The 14,518-nt window shown below is 46.1% G+C and overlaps 1 protein-coding gene across 6 annotated transcripts in view; it reads left to right on the top strand.

The window, feature by feature from the left end:
• LDLRAD4 (low density lipoprotein receptor class A domain containing 4) overlaps positions 1-14,518 on the top strand; it is a 246,397-nt gene that overhangs the window by 223,813 nt on the left and 8,066 nt on the right. For 2 of the 6 annotated variants that reach the window (XM_061996122.1, XM_061996121.1), the window contains exons 1-2: positions 4,564-5,202; positions 8,022-8,176. In XM_061996122.1, the coding sequence (XP_061852106.1) occupies positions 5,133-5,202; positions 8,022-8,176 (225 nt within the window). In that variant the 5' untranslated portion in view covers positions 4,564-5,132. The other 4 variants (XM_061996120.1, XM_061996118.1, XM_061996123.1 and 1 more) reach the window with 3 other exon arrangements.

The following is a 14,518-nucleotide window of genomic DNA, read 5'->3' as shown; positions in this document are numbered from 1 at the left end:
TTCACGAGTTTTTAATAGAACTAAATGGAGGGTTGAATTAGTCAATGATTAAAATAAAAGGAAGGCAGTGTATAACAGGATTCAGCATAACAAGTACCTGTGTGAGATTCTGGTTCTCAAGACACCCGGCTGCTTTGTCCCTTTTGGGATATTTTCAGGGTCTGGATAGCCCAGGCTGATGATCACCTTCAGATTTACAACTGCTTTTCCCTGCTCAGAGTCTCTCATTCCTTATGCATCAGCACTAGGAAATTCTGTACCTGTTTTTCATCAGTGGCAGGGGAGCATCAAAGTTAACAGCAGCGTAATCTCCAGGGTAAACAGGGCAAGTATATTATGCCCACTGTACCATTTAACCCTGCTGGAGGAGACAAGGGCAAATTGCTTGTGTCGAGCTGGCATGTGAGGACTAATAGAACTGCAGTGGGGATAATTCATGAGCAGATTTTCTCACTCGCCGGTATAAGCAGAGCTACAGCTAGCCAGGTCTGAAATGGTGATTACTTTCAAAACAGCATGTTATAATTCAGTGTCCCAGATCGAACCCTCCTTCCAGCACAGGAAAACAAACCACTGCACGCGTGGCCAGCACATGGACCATGCAGGCTGTGCAAGTAACTACACATACAAAGGACTGCTTTGTCTCTCTAGGAAACAAGATTTTGAGGGAGCTCTTTAACTGAGGCTTGCAAAGGGGGGGTGGGGCGAGAAGGAAGGAGAGAAATCAGTTTCACAATCCCTCCTATTAATGCAGAGTAAACAATAGCTTTAAAAGAGTTAATATAGAGGCCTTTACCACTGTCCTGTGTTAAATCCCTCCATCAAACTTGCTGCTTTTGGGTTGTATCACTGATCTCTCCACACGGCTCCCTTCTGCTTGTTCCTTGCACTCAATCACGTTAAACACAACAACATAATACATCTAGATATGTATTGCCATGCACCTGCTGGCAAATAAATTACCTGAATTCACTGCCAATGATAAAAGCACTTTTGCTTTCCCCAGGGTGGTGTCATTCCTCAGCATCTTTTTCTGACAAACTTATTAACTCCAGATTGAAAAGGCAAAAATTTACCCCAGGAGGTGGCAGTTTGAGAGGCAGGGGCAAGGAGCATTTGGTGCATGTGTCTGTGGTGGTTTGAAGCCCATCCAGGTGCAGACCCTTACCCAAAAAGGGATAGTCCTGGTCTCCTGCTCTGTCCTTCACTGACTATTTCCCACCTCTTTTTTTTTGTGTTGGCACCAGGGTTCATTCAGCAAGCAGTCTGACTTTTTTCTCTGAAAGTGGAGACCTGGTCCATCACATGTGTACTTCAGCCATGTTGTCATCCACCATCCCATGGGGCTGGGATTGCAGCAGGCAGCAATTCCCCAGGTAGTCCCACAGCGCAGCTGTGTGGGCCCTCCAGCCTGGCTGGCTGCGGGGCTGAGAGCACAGCTCTCCCATGGCAGGCATGTGTCACCCTAATGTGGCTTTGACCATGAAACATCATCCTGGTGCCTCCTGGAAGAGGCACATAAGGACTCGTGGTCCTGCATGCAGTGTTAGTGGTTGTAGGTTTGTGCCTGCCTTAGATGGTTTTCTGGGCTGAAGTTAAACCTGTGTCTCCAAGCTGTGTCACAGCCGAGGGAGAGTTAAGCACCTCTGCACACAACCCCCACTGTTCATCTGCCCCTGGTAAGTATGACCTCAAGGCAGGACTGCAGGCAGGAGGAAACATCCCCTTATTTTCCAGTTTCAAGACTGTGTTTTTTTTCTTACTCTTCAGAGTAAGAGCTGGACAAGAGCCTGCCCACAGTCAGTAATGTCTTTAGAGAAGTAGAGGGAAAAAAAAGGGATAAGCATTAGAAATGCAAAACTCTTCTTGAGAAAGCGGCATCTTTCCAGTTTTGGTCAACAAAGCATGATGTGTTTTCTTACACTTAAGAGATTAACATCGTTACTGTTAGTAAACCAAAAAAACTAGTTTTGTTTTTGTGGGGTCCAGAATTAATTTTTTGTTTTCCCAGTCAAGACTGAGGAGATAGATAGGTAAACATGTCCTTTATAAAATTTCACCTTAATATTACTAAGTTTAACTGTCTTTAGGCTTTATCATTCATATACTAGGCTTCTAATGACTCGTGGAGGAGCACTGCCACTTGGTGTGCCTAAGCCTGCTTAGGGAGCTTCAGCCCTGTAGCCAGAGTACCTGTCCTGCTCAGAGGTCGCAGTGTAACCTCCTCCTGGGAGGGGAATTTTACAAGGAAGATGGTCTGCCATCCTTGTCGACCAAGCAGCTTTTATGGGCTATCTGGCACTTGCTGTGCAGTTGTTCAGCCCCTAAAGGGCTTAACTCACATTAAGAACTTGATGATAAATTATTAAAAAATAAGTAATGAGCCAAATACGGTTCTGAGGATATTCTTGAGAATGTTTACTGGGTGTGTTACTTCATTGATACAACAGTCTGTAACCATTTTGCAATCACTGTGCTTGCACTCATATAATAAACGAATTTTGGTGGGCAGGGAAGCAATGGGCTAGAGAAGGAGTAAAGTGCACAATGTATTACCAGTCTTTCTGTGTGCTGAATCCCTAGTCTTGCCAAGGCAACTATGTTTTAGGTTAATGCACTTCAAGAACTAAAAAGACTCTACATATCCATGTAGCCTTTAAAGTATGCTTATCTGAAACCAGCTTCTCATTTTGAACACGAGGTTTGAGAGCGATGTATGTGGGCCAATCACCGGCTCAGAAACTTTGTTTGACACTTCTGTACTTGACAACGGAGAATTTGCAACAGGAAGATAATCAGCCTCAGTGGTGACTCTGTACACACAAAGTGAGTCGTGCCCATACAACAGCCGTGTTTAAAAGGCTAGTCTGTTGAATTCATTGTCTTCCAAGTAGTCTGGGAGTGATAAGAGTCTAGTTTTGAAGGTGCTCCACATCTGCTATGTATACAGAATTATTTCCCTCTGCTGGCAATGCTGCTGTAGTCAATACTCCACTTGCACAAAACCATTCCACCGACATACAATTTAAACTGATTCTGCCCTTCTAGGAATTCTCTCGGGATATTTATTTACAGTCCATAACCACTGTCCCTCAGCTTGACTGTACTGTTTGGATTGGGGTCTTAGACCCTGGGGTATTGAACTAAACATCAACAACAGTTTAATAAATCCAGACAGTGGGGATAACCTGTAACCAAATGAGAGGGCCCTGCTGTATGCAGTAGGTGTGTTTCTGGATATGTTTCCCTAGCATTTTGAACTCCCTGACTCTTCCTAGTGCTAGCTAGGAAGCAGGCGCTTCCCCTCTCACTTTTCCTCTTTGACTTTGAGTCAATGGACCCTTTTTTTCTTGAGACTGGTCCATGGGATTTGCTGATATGTAAGGCGTGGGCAGCGGTGTCTCTAACCTCCATGGTCATCCACCCTACAGCACGTCTAGTGGGTTCTTGGAGTGCTGTGACTGTGCTATGAGGGGGAAGAGGTGCTGCTGTGGGGCTGTGCTGAGCCAGTCAGCCTGCTGCAAGTGGGACATGGAGCCTTTCCAGTGCTGAAGCCCGGCTGAGGTCGAATTTTCTTTTCCTTCATACGTAGACATGCACCACCAGTCTTACCCAGTGCTTTGTGAATTGTACCATAATCCAGAGAAGTTACTAGGAAGACGAGGAGGGCTCAACCACAATGGTGAGGCAGGTGTAGGAGGCACAGGACATTGTGCTAACGGGGCTTCCTGGCATGGCAGGGACTCCGGTGGGGCTCTGCTGCTCCTGTGAGCAAAAGCAGTAGGGCAGCCTTGGAGTCCTTGCTGCTGGCCTCCACTGTGGTGCTCCAACTGTGAACGTGGGCTGGGATTGGGATGGGCAGCCAGTGTGCCTGAAAAGCAGCCAAGGCAGAGGCTGGCTCGGTGGCAGGGCTGGGGCAAGCAGCACGCTGGAGCCGAGACTTCTGCCAAAGAAACATGCGTGCAACTGGAGCCCAAGTCTCAAAAGTCTCTGGTGTTTTCCTTTCCCCTCCTCCTCTTTTTAACTTGTGCGTTTGAACTGTTTGAGGTTACAGCCATTATTTCTTCTGGCGGTTACTGTTTTGCAGTATTGCACCAGGATGCGTCTCCCTAATATTTTACAGGCTCACACAGCCCCCTGACTCTTCCTAAATCGCTGAACTGTAAAATCGCAGCCGTGCAGCTCCGGAAGGTTTCCGCGGTCCCTTGTGGTAGGTGCGGGAGGCAGCCCGGGGTCGAGGCTGCCGTGCCAGTGCCAGTTACCGGGAAGAGGAGCGTGCGGTGCGGGCGGGCCAGCCCTCCCAGGGAGGCGCCGCGCTCACAGCCTCCGTCTCGGCCCCTCGCTGCTGCCGCTGCTGCTGCCCCCGCCGGCGGGCGCGTGACGGCGGGGCGGGGCGGGGCGCGGCGCGGGCACGTGCGAGGGGACGGGGCGGGGCGGGGCGGGGCGGGGCTGGCGGCGGCGCAGGCGCGGCTGGGCCGGGGCAAGCGGAAGAGCCGGGGCGCCCGGAGCGCCCGCCGGGTCGGGCCGGGCTTAAAGAGCGGCGGGGCGGCGGCTCGGGTAAGCTACGCACCTTCCTCCTTCCCTGCCTCCGGCCCTGCGGCAAGCGGCGGGGCGCCCTGCGGCTTTATCTCTCCTTTTAAAATTTATTTTTATTCTTTTGTCGCAAACATTTAAAAAAATATTTTTGGGTTTTTTTTTCCATTGTTTTTTTTTTTTCCCAGCGGGACACCCCCCGCCCGCTCCCCCCTTCCCCCCATCCTCCGCGTCAGGAGCCCAAAGGCGTCTCTCGTGTCCGTGCGTGCGCGCACACGCGCGGCTGGGGGCACGGCGGGGCGAGAGCGGCCGGTGCCGGCCCTGCCCTGCCCGCCGGGCTGCCGCTCCACGGCGCGGTGCCCGCTGCCGGCGGGCGCTGGCGTAGGCGGTAGCTGCGGTCTGAGCGCCGGGGCCGGGCCCTCCCGGTGCGCGGGACGGACGGACGGGCAGGAGGCTGTCTGTCCGTCCCCGCGTAGGGCTGAGCTGGCAGCTCGAGGAGGGTGACCCCTCGCCGGATGGAGCCCGGGGCTGCCGGTGATGCAGTGCCCACTGAGGGGGCTGGCGGAGCGGCTTGAGTCCCCGGTGCGCCGGAGGCGAGCATGTCCAGTGAGCAGCTTAACAGGACAGCGGTGAAGGATGCGCGGTTAAAAGACCTGTTGTTGGAAAGAGGTACCCGATCGTTCCTCCGGTGTTTCTGCACGGGTCGGGCTCGGGGTGCTGCGAGCGCGGGCCCCGGGCGGCCGGAGCGAAGCGTGCCTCGCCGCCCGGCCCGCTCAGAGGCGCGGGGCTGCCCTGGCCTGGCGGAGGCTGTCTGCGCAGGATTCCGGGGGACGGTCCAGGTGCTCTTCCTTGTGTGGTTGTCAGTAGGGTGATAAGTGATTTCTCTTCTTTCGCACTCTTCTACGAAGGTGTTTTCTTTCAAGATACCGTTGCCTTTTTCGTGTTGTGTGTTTACCACGGAGAATATTCTCCTGTATTATATTATTTCCTCTGCGTGATGAAACAAACGAGTGAATGTATGTGGGGAGGTAAAAATATCTAATTTCTCGAATTCTCCCAGTTAACTTGTCAGAAAAGGGGACAGGAGCAGGTGTCAGTCTGGCAGGCAGAGTGGCGGTGATGGGGGCCCGTGGCACCCGGCTTGTGTCGGGCAGGGACTGAGGGGGAGGGGAGCGGAGTGACCCGGTGCCTGTCAGCAGCTACCAGAAACTGTTCCAGTTACCTTGAGAGGTGCTGCTAAATAAAGGCTGCTGCTGTGCTTGTCCCTTTGATTTTATTTTTTTTTTCTTGTTGATAAGCAACAAGTAGCAGGTAGCTCAGTCAGGAGGAAGAGACAAAAAATTACCTTCCCCTTTCCTTTTCCCTTCACCCTTGAACCATAGGTAGGGTGTCTTCTTGTGTTTAGTGTTTGCCATGTAAAGCTGAGCTGGACTTGGAAAATCCTTTGTGCTGGCATCTGTGTGCTGTGGTTTTCATTTTCTATATTCCATGGCCATGTTTTAGTCAAACACTTCCCAGTGATTCCGCTCCAAGCAAAAGGCTCACAGACCCAATCATTTATTTCTAAAGGAGAGGTACTGTCCGCTGCCACTGAAACGCTGAGGCCTTGATAAATTTAGAAAACTCTGCCCTTGGCAGATAGAGAAGTTACATGTCATTCCAGTGATCTTTGCGTTCTAGGAAAGCCTAAATCAACATTGCTTGTTTTGCATGTTGCCCTTTAGCAACAATCTCTCAGTTTCCAGTCTAAAGTATTACATGGACCCAAAAAAAAGTTCTGGGTAAAGAAACCCTTTACTACTAAGTAGCTGGAGAATGTGAATTGCAGCGTTTGTCAACAGTGTCAAGTCAGTCTTCTGCGCTTCTGAGACAAGAAAAACTGACTTTTTATTTAAACATAGTTTTGGTGGGTTTGGTTATTTAATTCTACGCTTCCAGTGTTTTGATCTTTTGGTGCTGACATCCTTAGCTTCCAATGACGCAAGAGGGGTGAAAATAAAAGATTGCTGTGTTGCACATGGAATTGATAGCAAAAGCAGAGCAAGGCACTGACTAATCATTTTTTTTTTTTAAGTGTTGATGGTCTTATTTATAAGTGGATGATAGTTAATAGCAAAGGGAAATTAAATTATAGATGTACGGTTGTTCTTTACACTTATTGTTGCCTTTAGGTTTAAATAGTTTTAGTTACTTGTGCTGAGGTGATGACAGAACCTCAGCACTTAGACAGTGAAGTGGCTGTGTCCACTAGTAACTTCTGACAAGCATCTGGACCTTGGCACCAGCCTCCACTGGACACCAGTGCCACTTGCATCTCCTGTTGTCTGGTGTTTTGTTTGCAAGAGATGTTAACAAAACAGCCTTCATTTTCCTTCAGTTCCACCACAGGTCACTTTGGGTTTTATGAGTGAACTACATTTTTCTAGCTTGAATTCATAGTTGTCTTCTGTTTGCATAAGCGCACTGCTATTAACACAGAAGGCTGAGGATGGCTACAAATGAGGGGGGAAGAAGCTTGTTTTCTCTGATGTTAGTGTTGTCTTCTTTATATTTTGTTACCTTTCTTTCTTTGTTGGCTTTTTAAAAACAGAAATTTAATACCAGTTCCCCAAAAATAATGTTTTGGTATCTGAAAGTAGTGCAATTTTTGCAATGTGCTGAAACTGAGCAACTAGCACTGCTGCTTTGCTTTTTCTACCAGCCTAGCAACCAAAGACCTCCTCCCATTAACTGGAGTTGTCTTTCAAGATGAAAGCATCCCCTGTGAGCAATGCGGTTTCCATAGAAATATCAGCAACTGTGTAACTCCAAAGGGCAGTTTCTCCCCTTACGTTGCTCATCCTTGCTGCTCCAATAGAGCCAAAAGCATGCAAGAGCGACTAATTTCTAAATATACTTAATATTTGTGGTATAAGCAGGACTTCAGATAAGATGATGGGCTCTGGTAGAGTTCATTGTAATTATATCTCTTGCAACAGCCAAGGCCCCAGTTTCATTTTTAACCACAGTGGAACGTGTCTTGTTTTAAAGTACTAGATCTCTCTTTTTTTTTTTTTTTTTTTTTTACCTGGGTGGGAATGTTCTGGAGAAGTTAATTTTAGTTAGAGAGAAGTAAGTAATAGAAAAAGACATTTTGTGTAGATTCATTAGGGGGGAAAAAAAGAAGCGCTTTTCTGTTTGGTTTGGGTACCTTTCATGCTATTTAGCTGATTTAAAAAAAAAAAAGATAACTGCAGAGAGCTATCACCAAGAGATTTCTTGGCTTTGACCTGTAGCTGCCCACACCAACAGATTGTCACTGCCAAAATATGAATAACTTTTGTACTTTTTTTGAGCACAGTTTTCTCTGCAAAAGTTTGGGAAATGGGCTGCAGTGAACATCTCGCTCCAGATGAATCTTGATGAAATTTTGTATTATTGCTTTGACGGATAACATTCTGTGTTTGACATATTGCCCTCTTTGGGTTTTTTTTTCCTCTTTGTTTTAGCTGAACTGGAGTTTGTTCAAATCATCATTATAATTGTGGTTATAACTGTTATGGTGGTAGTGATCATCTGCTTGTTGAACCATTACAAGCTCTCAACACGCTCCTTTATCAACCGACAGAGCCAAAGCAGAAGACAGGAGGAAACTTTGCAGACGGTGAGTATGAGCCCCCTTGCACCAAATTCCATCTTGTTCTGTACGGGTCTGCAGCAAACCCTCCCGTGGAGTACAGGCAACTGTTGGGAAAAAATCTGATGTCACTTTTAGTACTCCCTATAGTTTGGTCATTTGCCGAGGTTGTATTTGTCAGTAGAAAAAAAAGAAAGAAAACCAGACCGTAAATTTAAGATATACTGTGTTTTCTTTTTAGACCCCTCTATGTTTTTTGTAGCATGTTTTCATTTTGCATTTGGAGGTTCAGATGTGACATCCTGTTTGTTTGCTGCTGGAATTTGAAGGAAAGTGGAGAGGTAATGAATGGACATGTCCTGGGGTGTGAAGATTTGAAATACATGTTGTGACTTTCCATATATTCCTGGTTTTTTATCATTATTACTGTTTTGTGAAGCTGCAATAAGTGTTTGCCGGATCTGAAACACTGGCCCAGTAACAGCCTAGGAAAACTTAATGTTTATTTCACTGAAATAGCAAGAAAATATTATGTGAATGATCACTCTGAGGACCCAGAGGGGTTAAAATGGGTTGTTCTAGAGCCAAAGACTCAAGACCAGATCTCAGTGAAGACTTATAAAGGCTGTCCATAGATCAGCCAACAGTAAATGGGCACTTAACTTGCCTTATTAGCCAGGAGTTTGTGGGGTGGGATGCACTACTCCCTCGTGAGGGTTAACCGTAGGGTGTCCCTGGGTTTGTGACATCCCTCCAAGCCTGCAGTGCCAACAGTGGCCTGTAATGTTGCATGGAGGTACTTTTTCTGATGTGCTTTTGGATGTCCTCTCTCAAAGCAGTGCCCTTGGCCTCTTTGCTGACTGTGATGGCCAACAGGCTGTTTGCGAGGGTAGTCTTTTGATTCATTGAATTCATAACAGCAGCGTTGGGTTCACAACTTCATTTCATTTCACTGTTAAAAATTGTCTGATTGTAACTGGAAGGTGTAGTCCCTTAATAGTTTACACCAACTGTAAGTATGCAGTCTCACCTCTTTCCATCCCCAGCCCTGTGTTTCCTCCTCTGTGCTCTAAGGGGAGCTGCTCAGGTGGTGGCAAGAGGCCTCAGGGGGACAGTCTGACAGTACACTAATTGCCTTCTTTTCACAGTTAGATTCAAGCAGATAGGGGAGTGAAGTGCTGGCAGGGGAGGAGGCGGGATATGGCGGTTGGCAACTCCCTCCTGAAAGCCAGCTATAAAATGTGTCTCTGCAGGGCCTGGGAGGATTGAACATCACCTGTAGGTTTTTTTGCTGGAGTGAATAGCTCTTGTCCTGGAGGTCTGTCTCCTCAAGGAGGGGGGTCACCTCATTCCCTAGCGCTTTGGTAGTGCAGGAATATTTAGTGCTAATTTGGTTACAGATGAAACTGGAACTTGTCAAACGTTAACCTTGTGGACTCTGGGGCTGGAAAAAGTGTCTAGATTAATTTGAATGTTACTTTGAAATGGATGCTGTAATTCAAGAGCCACAGTTCTGTCTGAAAAATGTTATCTATAATTGCTACAAGTACCTAAAATAATTTGAGGTAAAGGAAACACATTTTCATCTTCACAAATCTTTTAAAACTGCAGTAAGCTGTCAAATGCACGAAGTAACTCATTATTTCCTTTGTATGGCTCGTTAGTATTGTCTGTTAGCAGAGGAAGTGTTGCCTTTTTCTCTGGGAAGCAAGGGAGAAAACATCACCTTGTGAAGAATGTGCATTTGGCAGTGAGGACTCAGGAGCCACTTCAGTATCTAGAACTGCTCTTAAATCATGTTGAAAACACTGGCTCAGTTTCAGTTTGATGGCACCCTTGTAAGTAATGATAGTCGTAGCCAACTGAGTGCTTCATGGGAATTGATAATTGGTTGGTAAAAACCAGTTACTAATTCTTACGAAAATTCTGTGTTATAGGATTTGTCATCACTATTACTCATCTGGGTTTCTGGTAAGCTGAAACTGCTCTTAAAAGGAGGTCATACTTGGGAACAAGGCTTTGGAGGTCTGACATCAGATGTCAAATACGTTTGAATGTTCCTTTGTTTTATTGTTAGAAGGAAATTCTGACAGAACCTGATTGTGTGCTACTTGCAGTGCAAACCTTGAAAGCAGTGCCTGGTGCATTAGAGTCAGGAAACTAAAGGATGTGCTCTGAGACGAAACTGGAAACAACCAGTCTGTTCACATTGTCCGTGGTGAAGTGAGTTGCATAAGGTAAACAGGTAGCATGAGCAGCAAGATATGGGTTAGATTATACCATTACAAAAATGTATTAGTGTTTTAACCAGGCAGGCCCTTTTCTGTGTGGAAATGCCACTGGTAAGTGGATTGTCTTCCAAGCAATATTATTTTATAAAGTCATATATAGACTCTGAAAACAGATTTAAATGTTTATTAACTACTAGTGTCAGAAGAAAATATCATTCTGACTCAGTGCTTCTGTTGATGGAGAGATAGTGAACAGAAATATAGGAAGTTCTGCAATATTTCTTAAAAGAAAATGATAAAGTAAATTAATTGCCAGTTGGCTTATCCTGTAGTGAACTGTAAAGTGAACACCCCCTCCTCTTGTAACTGAGGCAGAGGTATATCAAGGGGCAGAATCCAGCCTTTCTGATTCAGATGGACCTTTTTTTTTTTTTTGTCCTTTTGTTACCTTCATTTTTCCTTTTTTCAAGCCCATCCTATTTCTAGATAATCATGCCTTCCAACAGCTGAGCTGTGGCTGAATTGCGCAGATTTCTGGCCCTGTAAAGACCAACTATGGAACAGATGCTCTCTCTTCTTCTGGTTGTTCTAGAAAGTGTAACGGAAACAAAAGGGTGATTTGACCTCATACCAGTAAAACTCATGGGGTCAGGCCTCCAAAATAATGAAATAAAAGATGTTTGTGGATTTATTCTTTGTCTGAATGAACTTTTCATGTTGCAACCTGATCTAGGTGAACCTGCTTCTGCAGGGGGGTTGGACTAGAGCTCTAAAGGTCCCTTCCAAGCCCTACCCTCCTCTGATTCTCCTCTGATTCTCCTCTGATTCTCCTCTGATTCTCCTCTGATTCTCCTCTGATTCTCCTCTGATTCTCCTCTGATTCTCCTCTGATTCTCCTCTGATTCTCCTCTGATTCTCCTCTGATTCTCCTCTGATTCTCCTCTGATTCTCCTCTGATTCTCCTCTGATTCTCCTCTGATTCTCCTCTGATTCTCCTCTGATTCTCCTCTGATTCTCCTCTGATTCTCCTCTGATTCTCCTCTGATTCTCCTCTGATTCTCCTCTGATTCTCCTCTGATTAGAAAGGCGTGGAAATTAAAATTCTCGTTGTCTTCCAAGTCCAGAAATCAGAGTGTTAAAAAGATAAAATATCACTGAAATCACAGATGTTAGTAACACTAGAAGAGTAGAGAAGAGACTGATCCCAGAAAAAAGTTGCTCTTTGGCAAGTCCATTGCTGAAAAATAGCTTTTAAGATTCATATGTTTCCCTGTGTGACCACCAGTTCATCTTCAGATCTTTTTTCTTCTTTCCTCTTTTTCATCCCTTTTCAGGTTTCATCTTCTAGTCTTTCCTTGGGCTTTGTTTTTAATATCTTGATCAGTGTGTTGAGGCCTTAGACAGATCACAGCAGAGGCAGGACAATGTTATGAGTACTCAGGATTGCTGGATGCTTTTGCAGCATTGCTTCCGAGGGTGCTCCCATGGTGGGCCCTCCCTTCTGGCATTGCTATTAAAACATTCAAACCCTGTTTTAACATTATTAGAAATACGAGTTTTGGAGTTGTGACTGTGAGAGATGAAACGATGCTGAGTGATGACCATGTTGGCATGAGCAGCAACCTGAAATGAGCATGCACGGTATTGAATGGTATCTCTATCACAATGGATAGATAACATATTGAATGTTGCCCCTCGTGGTCCCTCAGCAGTGTTTGACAGCGAGCCAAGGTGTGCAGAGCAGATGAGTGAGGGTTGTGGAGGATACCAGGAGCATGCCTAGGGCTGCTTCACTAGGATGACACAGCTTCTTCTGTGGGAGTGATTGATGCTGCTAGTGGTGCTGGGGGGTTTTGGGGCAGAGCTGCTTCTGTGGCACTCTGGTATTTGCTGGGGCAAAACAATGATAAATCTGGTTTCCTGGTGAAGGTAATTCTTGCTTTCTGATGATTAACTCTTAGTGCCATCACAGGTGATTTCCACGGGGATGTTGAGGGAAGATAAATTCTTAAGTGACTTGTGGGGAAGTATCAGTATTAGAATGAGCCTCTAATGTTCCTAAATTGATTCCTTCTCTGTGTTCTGGCGGCTTCTGTCTTTACTTTTTTTTCCTCTTAGAAAGTGAATGTTGGAGTACTGAGCACTTGAGCTGCCCCAGGGATGCTACTGGCAAGAAAGGCCCTGCATCCATCACACAAGATGCTCAGCCTGACCAGCCCTTGTCTCCCAGCACAGAGGGCAGCATTGTTGCTAGGGCTAAGTCAGCTTGCATTAGGACCTGCATTGGTAACGCCCATCTTGAATGCCAAGCTCCAGCAGCACAGCTACAAAAATACTGCCCTCTTTCCTGGAACAGCTATTTCAGAATACAAGGGGAACATCGGGAGAGTGACAGAAAATACTCAATAATATTGACCATTCCAGGGATATACCAGGATGTCAATTGTTAGTTTTGCCTCTTGGACTTTTGAATTATTCCCTACTGGTGTGAACATTATTCCTTCTGTTCCCTGATGGCATCCCTGGGCCACTCATTCTCATTTTCTTACAGATGTTCAAAATCCTACTAGGAGCAAGAACCCAGTCTATAGCTGGGAGAGAGGGAGAATGCTGTAGACCATTCAAGTTAGCCAAACCTTTTATTTGCCTCAGGCCTCAGTTGGCAGAAGCTGGACACATGCTGTGTTCTCCTGCTGCCTGCATGAGTGAAACAGGCTTGCCTCTCTGCAAGGAGGGCTACCAGGAGGCATACTACTCGTCTTTGAAGTCTACCGTAATAAAGTCAGAACGCCTTTAAGAGCAGGATTGTCTAGAAGATCTGCAGGTAGGACTAGAAGCAAGGAGCGCTGGCTTCAGGTGAGTCATGAGTCAGCATGTAACTCTTGGGCAACTTGCTTCAAGAAGGAAGGGTAGCAGTACTGATTTCCTTCACTTGGATGAAATGAAGATTACTTCAACTTGTAAAGTGCTGTTATGTTGGGGAAATAAAATTTTTAAAGCATTAAGTAACAAATAATTTCTATAAGTTTAGGGAGGTCGACTACATGTGAGAGGTTTGATGGTCTCCATCATCCTCTCTTCTGGGTACCCTGCACTGCTGTGCCAGACTGCATCACCTTTCCTGCCCTTGGAGAAACACAGCTTTTAAACAAAAGCGTGATCCTCCTGGACTACTTGTCATTCTGTTGGGGACAACGTAGTAGTTTGCTGGTATTCGGGTGAAAAAATGTTGCAGTCTTGAGAGAATGACATGTCTGTATAGCGCAGGAAGAGGCTGAGAGGAAGGAGCCCCTCCTGTGCCTTCCCGGGACACTCTTGGCAGGCTGCTGCTTTCGTGTGGTGTAATGTATTACTGCCACCTAGGGCCAGAATCAGAAACTGCACCGCTGTCTGGGACACTGTTTGCGAGAGACCTGGGTATTTGTGTGAATATACCAAAAAAACAATCAAATAAAATTCTGAGTTTAATGGCGGGAAAAAGTGGGATGTTACAAGCACTTGTAATGGATTTCACCAAGTGAAAACCTGACTTGTTTATCAGGAAATACAGTTTCAAGCAGATTCATAATTCTCTGAAGAGAGAGGAAAAGTGGAAATCTCCAAGAGTCAGCTAAAAAAAGAGTAGTTTGGATTATGTGGGACTCTTGTGGTTTAACTCCAACTACCAACCAGGCAGCACACAGCCACCTGCTCACCTCTTCCCCTGGGGCATGGGAGGGAAAAGTGGGAGAGCGAAAGTGACAATTCAGGGGTTAAGGTACAGACAGTTTAACAGGTAAACCAAAAGCTCTGCACACAAACACACTTCCCAGGGACAGGCAGGTGTTCAGCCATCCCCAGGAAAACAGGACTCCATCATATGTAACAGTTACTTGGGAAGATAAATGCCATCCCTCTGAATGTCCCTCTTTCCCTTCTTCTTCCCCCCTCCCTCCCCTGGAAGCTTTATAAGCTGAGCATTATGCCATATGGTCTGGGATATCCCTTGGGTCACTTGAGGTCAGCTATCGTGGTTGTGTCCTCTCCCAACTTCTTGTGCAGCTCACTTGCTGGTGAGGCAGTGTGAGAAGCAGAAAAGGCCTTGACCCTTATGTGTCCCTCTTGTCAACACTCTTTTCAGTATAAACCCAAAATATAG

Source organism: Colius striatus, chromosome 4, assembly GCF_028858725.1.
Source record: "Colius striatus isolate bColStr4 chromosome 4, bColStr4.1.hap1, whole genome shotgun sequence".
Classification (NCBI taxonomy): domain Eukaryota; kingdom Metazoa; phylum Chordata; class Aves; order Coliiformes; family Coliidae; genus Colius; species Colius striatus.
Note: the sequence above shows the minus strand (reverse complement) of the source record. Positions and strands in the feature narration are given on the sequence as shown.